Source organism: Prionailurus viverrinus, chromosome A2, assembly GCF_022837055.1.
Source record: "Prionailurus viverrinus isolate Anna chromosome A2, UM_Priviv_1.0, whole genome shotgun sequence".
In the NCBI taxonomy this organism is placed as follows: domain Eukaryota; kingdom Metazoa; phylum Chordata; class Mammalia; order Carnivora; family Felidae; genus Prionailurus; species Prionailurus viverrinus.
The window spans coordinates 44,526,114-44,539,186 of record NC_062562.1 but is presented as its reverse complement, the minus strand read 5'-3'; the positions used below and the strand labels follow the sequence as shown (position 1 = coordinate 44,539,186).

General features: G+C 40.4%; 1 protein-coding gene across 7 annotated transcripts in view; it reads right to left on the bottom strand.

Moving 5' to 3' along the window:
• Positions 1–13,073, bottom strand: part of CNTN4 (contactin 4) — a 907,777-nt gene that overhangs the window by 15,957 nt on the left and 878,747 nt on the right. For 6 of the 7 annotated variants that reach the window (XM_047849690.1, XM_047849689.1, XM_047849691.1 and 3 more), the window contains 4 exons: positions 11,600–11,775; positions 7,341–7,461; positions 3,065–3,223; positions 238–387 (listed from right to left, as the gene is read on the bottom strand). In XM_047849690.1, coding sequence (XP_047705646.1) covers positions 238–387; positions 3,065–3,223; positions 7,341–7,461; positions 11,600–11,775 — 606 coding nt within the window. The remainder of the gene's footprint in view (positions 1–237; positions 388–3,064; positions 3,224–7,340; positions 7,462–11,599; positions 11,776–13,073) is intronic. The other variant, XM_047849694.1, reaches the window with a different exon arrangement.

The window sequence follows — 13,073 nt, the reverse complement described above, 5'->3', positions numbered from 1 at the left end:
ACTAAGCACAGAGTGTCTCTCCCTGTACAAGGAGACCCAGGAATGAGTGAGAACTTAACTCTTGAACTCAATAAACTGAGCATCTGCGGGTCTGGTTTCTGATCATTATGAACATTCAAGGGAAGGGGGTGCTAATACAGAGCCTCATTAGGGCTGAAGAGCAGGAAGAATTCAAAGCCTTTTCCTGAGGAATAATAGCCACTGGCACAGACTCTCCGTGTCCTGGATACTACTCACGAGCCTCTTCTGTCCTCCGCTTCTCCGAGGGCCGGCTGGGTTCCCCGATCCCAATCACATTGGCCGCAACAGTGCGGAATTCATACTCGACCCAAGGGTTCAAACCCACGACAGCCGCTGTGAATGTCTTCCCATCAATAAGTTCTGGCACTGAAAGACAACAAAAGGTGGAGATACTTTACAGGATTCCATGTTAAGCAGATAGGAACTTCCACCCGTCATGATTACTGTTACTGTGTGCAGGGCATTGTAGGTGGTCTGAGACTGTAACAGCAGCTGTTACAAGGAAGTCATCCCAGAACTCTCCATACTAAACTAACAAGTTCAAATGAGACAGCAGCAGATGACATTACAGTATTCAAGGCCCAAAAGTGCTTGACTGTAATCATGACTGTTGTTACCTGACACATTTTTCAGCATTTACCGTATAGTATTGGGCACACTGTTCAATTTCTACAATCATTCTGTGAGTAAAGTAAAATTGCTGTGTTTATTTATACAGATGAGGAAAATGCGCCTTATAAAGATTGTTACTCATTCAAGATTGCGCTGGATTTGCTCCTTTGTCCGTGTGTTCCAAGCTCTATAACTTAACATAATAATGAATCTACAATATTACAATTCTGTAATATTGCTGACAGTGAACTGTACTAACCTATCTCATGAAAGAATCTGTAACCACAAAAGGAATGGCCACGAAGCACACAAAAAAGAAGTCAGAGAGGGAGAATTTGACAATATTCACCTACGAGTATTTGGAGAAGGGCTCCTTCCCAAGAGGACACGGCCCACTGTTTTGACACCATAAGCCATGAAGCTCTGGACATTGCCTCCGTGCTCACTGAACAACTTTTTGAATTTTAAACTGGTTATCATAAAGATGTCCCACGTGAGGGGTACCTGGCTGGCCCAATCACTAGAGCATGCGACTCTTGATCTCCGGGGTCATGAGTTCAAGCCCCACGATGGGTACAGAATTTACTTAAAAAAATAAAACAAAAAAAAATAAATAAAGATTTCCCATGTGGCCCAGAAGATTCAAAGGGAGGTTCCCTGTGGCAAAGCTGAGACCATTACACTGGTCACTAGGATTCGGTGGCTGCCAGCCTCCTTATACCACAATTACACAGTCCTAGCCTACAAAGGTAAAAAGTGGGGCTCTGGAGTCAGATCATCTGGATTCTAAACCTGAATCGACACTTAGTAGCCCAATGACCTTGGGCAAGTCGCTTAACCTTTCCATGCTTTGGTTTCCCTATCATACGATGAGGCTAACAACAATATCTATTCACAATGCTGTTGAGAAAATCCAAGAAAAGCACTTAGCAGAGCATATCATGTAGCACATAGCAAGGGTTCAACAAATTCTAGTGGTTTTTTTCTTTGTTTCTTTTTTTACCATCACTATCATCATCAGCAGCAGCTTCATCCTCCTCTTTTCTTTCATTATATTTCTGTAGCACTTCCTATTTTTAAAAAAGTTTCACAATCATTTCTCTTTTGGGTCATAACCAAATCTTATCATGCCCATTTAACAGAAGAGGAAGATGCATAGTTGTATAGAGATGTGCTGATTAGCAGAGTCAGGGCTAGAATGATCCCCTAACTTTAAGATTTTTGCATATCTTTCCTTCCTAAGCACTTTTGAGATTCAGAAGAAAATCAATGAGCTGGAAACACACAAACCCATTTCTGAGGTTGGATAAGCTGAAGTAAAAAAAAAAAAAAAAAAAAAAGAGGTTGTGAAAATCAATAGGATTCATCTGAATTACAGAAAACCAGGCCTATCACTCCATGTATTTCTACCTCAAGACATTAAGGTCACACAGCCAACTCTTAGGAACTAGAAGAGTGTGTATCTTGCTTGCAAAAACTACTTGTTTGTCCATTTTTCCTCAAATGAAACCTAGATAAAATAACAAAAAGAGTAAATTTGGGGGGGGGGCAGGGAAGGTATGGTCAACTCACATTCCTTTATTTTTCAAGTTTGACAATCTTCTCAGGGCTCTGCTCCACCAGGGCCATGGGCCTACCTGGCGGGGCAGATCTGAGGGCCTCGCTGAACCATCCAATCTGTAGTAGTGACAAGAGATGTATACAAAGGGCAGGGGCTTAATCAACACAAGTTTATGACCTGCGCTTACTGGGAATTCCTTGTTCATGGGGAATAATTGCAATCCCTGATCCCCGTCATGAGTGGGGTTCAACGGGTTACCTGCACCTGCCGGTGTAGGGTAGGCACATGCTGAGCCAGGCAGTGTAGTACGTGTGTAGCCCCCAACATCTAAGGGCATCACAGACATACTTTTTAATATAACAAAATCTCATACCTCTTTATGTCCAAATTTAGCTATCTAAATAAAAATGGGCAGCAAGTCAAGGGGCTCCAGGCAGTCTTTAGTTATTGTTTTTTTTGAGAACACTATATAAACTTTTACAAAGGCTATATAGACTAGCATAATCCACTGCTTCTCAAAGTATATCATTAATAGTACACAGATAATTTTAGGTAATAAGCAGATTGATGCATTTTATTTTTACAACTAATGTATTTTATTATGTATGTTAAGAAAAAATATAACCAACATACAGATCTATCATGTGATAGACATTGTTGCTTAGGATAAGTTAAAAAACAAACAAAGAGCTGATATAAAGAAAAACATTAAATGAATGATAGTACCATTAGATGAGGTCTAGGAAACATTTGTAGTTGTGTCTGAATGAGAACCTAGGTGGCCCTTGGTTTCTGCCACAGTGCTTTGTCCATTATGCTGAGTTTCAGAAGCCCCTGTGAAAGACCAGCACCAGGCATCCAATATGGTACCTGTATTGACTGCTTGCCAGCCTACGGAGAACGGAGTCCTGGCTTGAATGACATACATGGTGATGGGGCTGTGGTTGTCAGGCCCGGGTCTCCAGGAGAGCTGAGCAGTGGTATCTGTAATTTCATCTATGGTCACAGCTTCTGGGGGTCCTGGGGGACCTGTGAAAGAGCAAGACCCTCAGAAGGGAGCAGTGCATTCAAATGTCCAAGCAAATGATTGCTTAATTGAATGCAGAGCTGATCCATTCAACCATTTGTTCACCCACTCACAGATTTATCACTTGTCAGTTCCCTTTTGAATACCTCTTTGGGTATCCAGAATTCTTCTGGCTCTGAAACTACAGAGATGAACGAGACATGGCCCCTTCTTTCTTTCTTTCATTTTTTTTAAGTTTATTTATTTTGAGGGAGGGAGAGAGAGAGAGAGAGACATGGGGGGAAGGGGCAGAGAGAGGGAGACAGAGAATCCCAAGCAGGCTCTGCACTGTCAGCACAAAGCCTAATGCGGGGCTTGAATCCATGAAATGTGAGATCATGAATGGAGCTGAAACCAAGAGTCAGATGTTTAACCCACTGAGTCACCCAGGCGCACTGACATGGCTCCTTCTTTCTAGGGGCTCACTGTATAATAAAAAAAAAATAGGTAAACAAAGAATCAAAATAGAGTATCTGTTCCAAATGCTAGGAGAGAATACTGGGATACCACAGAAGTCCAAATTCCTTAATTCATCTATCATATGTTTACAGGTTTCTGGTATGGGTCAGGCAGTGTTATCTGTGGATAGAGTAGTGATAAATGAAGATAAGAGTCTTTTGGAAATGGTCATTTCTACCACTGAGGCTGCGGATGTGAGCAGAGAGGGCTTTAGAATGTTGGTGGTCTCAGCACTGCTCCTACATTCCCATTCCTGCTGCACTGTAATTACTAACCCCGCTCCTGTCCCGCATCATATGCAAACACACGCTTGTATGCAAGGGAGCTGCTGTGAAAATGACCATTGCTCAAAAGAGTCACCAGACTGTGGCTTTTTCATTGGAACTTAAGGACGGGGCTGGAATCTAAAGACTCTCTCTCATTTGTAGTTTCCGTAAGTCATACCTCTATTTTTCCACTTATCTTCCTGATGTTCACTGTTTCTGCCCATGTACTTAAACCATGGAGGCAAGAGGAATTCAGTTTTAAACGAAGGCTTGGAAATCATAAATAAGTAGAGGGATGGAAAGCAGTAGGCAAACACAAAATATCAACACGGCCCAAGCAAAGACCCAGAGCTGTCCTAGATTCCAACAGAAAAGCTCTTAGTAGGCAGTTAAATGTATCTGTGGCAAGGCACAAGTGACCACCTCAGGAAGGAAGGTGATTGTGAGGGAGACAGGATGACAAATCTCATGTCCCTAAGGAGGGATTAAGGAGATATTCCTAGGAGGGCTTTGTTCAGCCCCATAGAGCTTTCAAGTGTACTGCTAAATATGACTGGGCCAGGTCACCAGGCAGGGAAGAAAGAGACGTCTAGCAGAGTGCTGAAAAGTTCAATGTAATTTCCTGAAGTAAGACTTTGTTCTGAGATTCACTCTTGTACCCTTCTTATGATGTCCTAACTTTCTCTTTCTTTTTTTAAAAATCATTTTTATAGACCTACAGGTGAGACTAAATTTAGCTTCTCCCTCCTACTCCTGAATGAAAGGTCTGGAAATCTGTATGCTGAAACTGATTAATTTTCCATGGTGACATTTGAACATGTCAGTCTAATGCCACCTGGATAGAGCGGAGGCAAACTTTGGTCTTAACCAGATAAAGTCCAGAAGACAGTACCATCTTCTTGTTTCCCACTAGCTTTCTTATCCTAGATCTATGCCCCACCCCCATTTCAATGGGTGCTCTTTTCAGGGCCTTTAAAATCAAAGTACACAAGCACAAAAGTGTTCCCCTCCAAACTCCTCAATAAATTAAATTGATAGGAATTATCTGAGCCCATTGCTGTCAACCAAATAAAGGAAATGAAAGGGTGTATGAACTTGGCCATTGGAGATGAGATGGCACTTTCAAGCTTTGTTGACGCTGTGTGCTCCTGACCAGTGTGGAGATATGACCTCACAGAATGTTTACCAACTTTGTCTTGGGGAAGTTGGGTCACTCTTTCAAAATGACAAAATGAGCAAATGTTTATCCTCTGAATAAAATGTTCACATGGCCAGGGGCCCACAGATGTTTCTGTCACAGGCAACAGAAGAGGGAATGTTGGTGTGAGAACAGTGATTCTGCTGCTCTCCCAGTGATGAATGACCTTTCCACCTGTCTTAGTGCGACAGACTAAATAAAGCAGGTATCTGAGAATCAAGGAAGCTGGAGCCGAGACTCAAGGCTTTACCAGTTTCAGATACACAAATCTCTTACAGGGCAGTGGAATGCACTTCTGCATCCTTTCTGTAATATGCAGAAAAGCTGCAAGAGCAGAGCTAAAGGAAATAAAAGGAAAGATTACGGTTTAAAATGGCATATTAATTTATTGGCCTTATTAACTGATTAGACTAGATTTTCTTTTAGACTGAGTTTGCAAATTCCTCTTGGTATTTAATGTTATTTTCTGTGAAATGAAGTATACAATATCATTTAAGAACTTCAAGTATTACTGATTTAAATATTTATTAGTCTAATTTATTGGCGTTTAAACTGCTGATCTGAACATTATCCTAATTAAATAGAGGATAAATTTTCAGCAACAGAATTCTTTTGTCCCCAGGGGTAGAGCAAACCAGCTCTCAAGTATTTTAAAGTGGAAATAAACACGTTTCTATAAGTTATTCAATGGGCAACTCAACCCAGGTTGCAAGTTTTTTTTCTCTTATCTGACTCTTATCTGTACCATTACCTACAGAAAGGTTTTTGTAGGCAATTTAAAGAGGAACTAAAGCAGACAGGATGGAAAAGCTATTTTTCTTTAACCTCTCTTGACAATGAGTTTAAGTAGCTAACTCCCACACATCTCCCCCACTCAGGTTATGCCTAGAGGGCACAGCAACACTTCAGTTGCTTCCCACAATACCTTGTTCACCCTGCACTCGGATTCACCCTGCCTCCACAACTAATTTCTCCTGGAGTTTTGTATGCTTGCACTCAAAACTCTGCTGGCTAGAGATTCCTAAACACCGATAGTTAGGGTTCAGATGAAGGAGGTGCTAGACAAGAGAGTATTTTGATGTTCTGATTTGGCTTTACTTTCAATACTTTTTCTGAAGCCACTGTTATATCAGTGCCCTAAATCACTAATTTGACTTAGCCCAGATGAAACATCAAAAGGCACTTTTAATACTTTAGAAAAGCCTTGTGCATGCATCGGTTTGATTCTGGTACGTATCCTGCTTCCCAAAGATTTTAATTTCAATATAAAAATATTTCTGGGGCACTTAGGTGGTTCGTTGGTTGAACGTCTGACTCTTGATTTCAGCTCAGGTCATGATCTCACAGTTTGTGGGATGGAGCCCTATGTCGGACTCTGTGCTGACAGCGCAGAACCTGCTTGGGATTCTCTCTATCCCTCTGTGTCTGCCTCTGCTCTGTGCGCACACGTGTGTGCACTCTCTCTCTCTCAAAATATATAAACTTAAAAAAATATTTCTTAAAACTCCATTTACTTCTGTTCCTTTATAAACTGGTTTCTTGGGGCTCAGGCAGGGCCTGTGTAGCCATTAGGTTGAACTTAGGCCATGCTGATAGTGCTCAAGAAAATCTCACAAATGTCATTTTGTCATTTGTCATCAGCCTCCAGCTTATTTACTACATCCTGGGCAGTTCCTCTAAAGGCATATTTTAAGAACTGTATAGAACTATTAACTTTAGGGAAAAAAGGGAACTGAGAAAATGTGGTGATTTTTCTGAAGCCACTGTTATATCAGTGCCCTAAATCACTAATTTGGCTTAGCCCATATGAAACATCAAAAGGCACAGTCTGATCCTTCTTTAAACTATTTGCTTTTGTTAATCCAAAATTATTCTAGAAGGTCATATCAACTCCAACAGCCATAAATCGGGGCACTTGGGGCACTCACAGGAGTTATTTTCAGTATGGAGTAACCGGATTTGCTCTGCACTTTCTGGTGATACCCCTATGAAAAAGAGATCCGCACAGAACTTCTGTAGGCTGTTAACCACTGTTTACAATGTTCAGCTTCTACCTGACTTTCTTCCATAATTCTCAAGTGGTGAGGTTTTTAGAAATCTGTGCAGCGGTAGATATCATAAAAGTGTTTCAAGAACAGAAACCAGAATTCCACATACCTCTGACAATCAGGTCTGCAGCAGCAGACAGCCTGTCTACACTTGTTTGGACCATGCAGACGTATTTCCCAGCATGCTTCAGCTGGATGTTTCGGATCATCAAATCACCAGCTGAATCCTGCTGATAAAGTAGGGGAAAGTGGCTACAATTACTTTTTAATGAGCTCTAAATATCATTATCACATGAAGGACACTGTGACTAATGGATTTATTTTACACTGGCTGATGAAAACATTAGTGATGCAAGCCATAGCCTATTAAGAATATGTGAGCCTGCTTGAGAGATAAAAACGCCAACATTTTCAGGACACACCTTAGACAAGACCTCAGGTATGTGGCTTCTCTGGGTCTCTGGAGCAGTTTGCACCCATGTTGGAACCACTTAAATTACTTACGGTGGCTCTCAATTTAGTCCTGTGGGTTGCTTCAGATATGCGCTGAGCCTGAAGCCTTCACTGGCATTCCAATACTTTGGAACTCTATATTTAGAAAGGGGAGGCAAGCCCACATTTGGAGGCATCTGCATTTTACTGCACAACTCTGTCTCATAGCCAGCATTTTGATTGCTCCCAGATTTGAATTAAAAGATTATGAGGACCAGACTCTCTAAGGAAATCTAGCATCACCTAGTGTGGAATGCTGCTAATTTGTTTTTCAAATGCCAAATGCAAGTTTGATTAGCAGATGAATAGGACTGATTACATCCCAGTATGGATGTCTGTGTGCCACAGAAATATTTCTACTCATCCACCAGCATGGTACTTTTAATAAATATGACAAGATGTCTCTGCAGGTTATCGCAAAGGTGGCATTTTAACCAAAGAACATGGCTACACCTTGGAGGGTGGTTATTCAAAAGCTTGGAGAACAGGTGGCTTGCGTGTAAGTGCTCTCTACAGGCCAGATTCAGGAAGCTATGCTTACTTCTAACCTCCCAATGGATAACAAGATAACATAGGTTATTTTGGCCCTGTTGCTGTTCTTCCAAATGACAATAATGTTGGATAATGCTTAATAGTATTAGAATATGGGAACCATATATTAAAGCTGAATACTCACATGTTCTACGAGGTCAGTGCTCTTGTTATCCTTACTTTACAGATGAAGAAACTCAAGCACAAAGAGGTTTTATGACTTGCCTAAGGTCACCTAGGTAGTAAATGGCACAGCTGGGATGTGAACCCATAAGGTCAGGCCACTCTACCATCCAGAAAGACCTTACTCTCATTCTAAATAAGGTGTACTTAATTCCCTTTGTTTTAGAGCAACACATCCCAAATTTACCCAGGACAATGGAAGACCTGGAACTGCCAATAGTTGTAAATAGGTTGAGAAGAGAGGCTCAAGCATTCAGTGAAGGGAAAGTTGATGGTTGGTCCTCAGCTATCTTGGGCTGTGATTTCATGAAAGTCTCTGGGTATTAGCTCACTGACTAGGCCTGCTGGGTGAGGTTGTGAGAATCAAACGAGACCGTACATGTATGTGAAATCCTAAAAACTGTGGAGCACAGAGTGCAAATTGGTATTACTGATGACCATGAGTGATCATGTCAAAGGTATTAAATCTAATTCAAGAAGAACTGTGATTTTTTTTTTTTACCTGAAATCTGTTTCATTTTTAACACTTGGGTTCTCATTCAGATTGTATTTACTAATCAAGTTTTGTAACTGCTCAGTAAAACAGGATAATAATTGTTACCCTATCTCACAGGTTTTCTGTGAGGATTAAAGAGCCTATATACATGAAAGTGTTTGATAAATCAGCAGGCACTTTGCAAACAGAAGCCATCATCGCCACCATTATTGGTACTTCTTTACCCAAGACATTCGTGTGTTAGGACTCTTGAGTATAGGTTTCAACAGAAAATATGCCTCACGAGGGGGCACGTGCAGGGAAGACAGAAAGCTGTATTTGTTTTAAGGAAATGTATACACTGTGCCAATAATCCATTTTATTCACCAAGGGCTTAAGGGCCAAGGAGACTAGCTATAGCCTGGAAATTTCAGAGTACAGCAAAGTATTAACAGAATGTGCTGTCTTTGTTTACAGATTTTGGCCAGAGTTGTGTTTTTAAAGTAAAACTGAAACAAAGACAAAAAATAAAGTCAGGATTGAGGAAAGAGTCTCACACAAGGAGACCACAATAACTTTCTCTTTTCCTTTGAAGTCACCCAGATCAAACAGTTCACTGAGATCTACATTCATGTTCCCACCACAATGAACAAAACAGCACCAGGTTATTTTCTCCTGCTGTGGTCTGTTCTGTTTCTGACAGAGCACTTGGAGGCTGTCAAAGGACAATGGAATAACAGCTTTTCCAAAAACTGCTATAGGCTGGCTCTCCCAAGCATAACTTCCACTATGCTGACCCAGGAAGCAGAAACTGCAAAATGGCTTGACTTCAGAATTGCTTCCTTACCTTTTCTATTGACAAGTCCTACCTCTACAGACATGAACGATCCTGGTAGCTAATATACTTATTTCTCACAATTTGTAGTGCTGTCCTGAATCTTGCACTTATTAGCAATAACTGATTGGTGTTAGCAGAGTTTCACAGAACAGACAAGCATTTCCCACAGGAAAGGCTAACGAGAGTGATTCCACAGAGAGCTCTCTACGGAAGGTGGTCATTAGAGCTTGACTCCATTAGGGGTGTCTCCACCTGTGCCTCAGCCCTGGCTGATCAACAGCCAGTCCAGCATAAAGTCCTCATGTGTCTGACTGGCAGGGCATTTATTTCAATGAGTCAGGCAGCTGTTCTAATTGGTTGGTGCCTGTGCTGTTCTGGGAGATAATATTTTTAGCATCTCTCCTGCCCAAGACATTGGTCTTAGTATGAAAATGAATATTCTGCTTAATCTATGAAAAGTTTTCTCAATTTATAGTTTCCTGTTATTAACATCAATGTTACTCTTCCTTCAATTAGTACAACTATTTAAATGTATCAAATACTTCTTTTGTGGTAGGCATTGGGCTATGAACTTTTCTAGACCCGAAGGTATTTAATATCTTCAATGCCCTTGTGAAATTAATATTTCTCCCACTTGGTTTCCAAGCTGCATCATATCAAAGAAGTCCATAATGCTTAATATTGGCAATTTCATACATACCCTCAACCAGGGTTCCAAGAGGGAATCCCTAATGACCCAAGGCATCCACAGATAGAATAAACTAACTTCTCTCCTACGTATCCAAAATAGTACCAGTTGTATATGATATCTGGGAAAATTGACAAAATGCTCAAATAACTCTTGGTGTTCTGTGAGAGACATCATTTGAAAAGGCAGCAAGAATGTAAGTCAAGTAATTAACATGAGTAGTAATACATATGGTTGAGTGGAAAGCAGATCCTCAACCTATCATCTGGATAATTTTATAAACTAGCCCATTTATTCTCAACATAAGGGGGAGGTGAGGCAAAATGAAGTGGGCACATTGGATTACTATGGCAGGGGCTGGGGAAGAATTTTCGGATCATAGCCTCATTCTTATTTTCCATTGCTTTATGGTTGGACCCTCCATAAGAATGGCAGTCAGAGTGAATCTTCATTACTAGTGAGCATGTAGGACTGTGGTAGGCCCCCCAAAATTTTTTGAGAACAAGTGTGATAAATACAAATTGTTTCCAGATTTAACCTCATCTTGGCATGTGTTCAATGGTAGTATGTATTTTTATGGAAAGTAAGGCTTTTGAAAATTCAAACATTTGAATTCAAAATTACCTGGATAATAAATACTCTGATCAGACTTTCAGATTCAAGAAAGAGAGCCCTAATGTCGCAATGATGTGGCTCCAAGGGGAGTTTAATCAGCTGCCTAAAAACACATGAGTAAAGTATTCTTAAGATATTTTTCTTAACCAGGTGCCATGATATATGGTACTGTATGGGGCACAGAGCCTGGGTTTTGAAGTTTAAAGCTGAGTTCTGCAATTTAGGGCTTTGAGGCCAAGGCAAGCCATACAATTCCCCTGAGCTTCAGTTTGCTCGTTCATACATAGCATGGAATAACTAGGCTATAGCATTTCTGTGAGGGTTACGAGGACTGCCATATAGGCTCCACTAAGTAAGTGGAGCCATGATGATCAGGCAAAAAGGAGCAGGAATTAACCAAGAATTTCTTAAAATAAGGTGCTTGAACAAAATGATCACAGAATAACCATACATTTCTTTTCGTGTTAGTCTAAACAAGTTGAGTCACTTTTGAGAAGTTCAGTTGCATACTGAATTTCCCGTAGATAGTCTGATATTAATACTTACCCCTCCGACTCTCTCAAAGTGGTCCCCATCTTTGTCAAAGTCTATCAGGTGTCCATTAAATGACCAAGTAAAGACGATGTCCAGCGAGTGATCATGTGTTACCTGGCATGGCAGAACAATACTTTCTCCAACAGTGACATCCATACTGGAAGGGGGGACCATCACCCTTGTTGGATCTGGAGGGTGAAAACAAAGGCAAACTAACAACAAAGCCTGAGAGCTTGTGTGGAAATAAAATGCAGGATCCAAGAGCAGGATAAAACACTAAGTAGTTTTGCTTTATGTTTTCTTAGGCTGTGACCAGCAAACCTCAGTCATCTGGGAAGCTGAGACTCAGGCCAGGAGGTCATTTTTAATATGAAAAGATGAAAACACTCATTATGAGAACCTTCACAGAGCAACAAAACTCAGCTGGGGAGCACTGAGGTTAGATCTCAGAAGACACTCACGGAAGGGCCCACTGCTGGCAGTCCTGCTCAGAAATTGCCTCTTTAAAAAGGTTTTCATATCTCCCCAGTGTCACTAGAAAGCAGTAATTCAGTTGAGTACAAACAGGGAAAAGCCATGTTAATTTCAAGTTTGTTTGGCTTTTTTTCTCCCTATTATAAAAGTGATAAATGCTTAGTATGGGAAATTTAGGAAACTCAAGAAAGTTAAAAGAAGGGACCAACAAAACCAAACCAAACAAATCCTACTTACTATTTTACTGTCCAGATAAAACCTCTATTTTCATTTCGATATAATTTTCCTCTGTCTTCTTGATTTATAGTTTTTTAGTTGTTTTGTTTTGCATTATTATAAACATGATATACATATGATTTATCTTTTTTCCTCTGCTTACTATGATATAGATTTCTCAACATTTTTTTTTATTTTTTTTATTTTTGGGACAGAGAGAGACAGAGCATGAACGGGGGAGGGGCAGAGAGAGAGGGAGACACAGAATCGGAAACAGGCTCCAGGCTCTGAGCCATCAGCCCAGAGCCCGACGCGGGGCTCGAACTCACGGACCGCGAGATCGTGACCTGGCTGAAGTCGGACGCTTAACCGACTGCGCCACCCAGGCGCCCCTAGATTTCTTTATCCACATATTTTTATAATCTGCATCATGTACTATTAAGTTTATAGTCTCAGCCTATTTGAAACTAAGACAGTTTAGCAACTTTTATTATAAATGTAATATAAAAATTCTGTAATGAATTCATTGACAAAATTATATATATTTGTATATGTAGATTACATCTTTAAAATAAGAACAAATTCACTTCTAAATTTACCCTTTACATTATGATTTTAATTGAAAATGAAATGGGCTTGTGTAGCTGAGACAGTTTATAAACTCCAATACTACATTCACATGCCAATGATCTTTTATTTTTCCACTGCAACATTATTTCATAAATGTTGTCAGAGAGTACAATGGTGGAAAGCCAACTTGAATTAAACGTAAAGGTCACATAAGTACCTAAAGAAT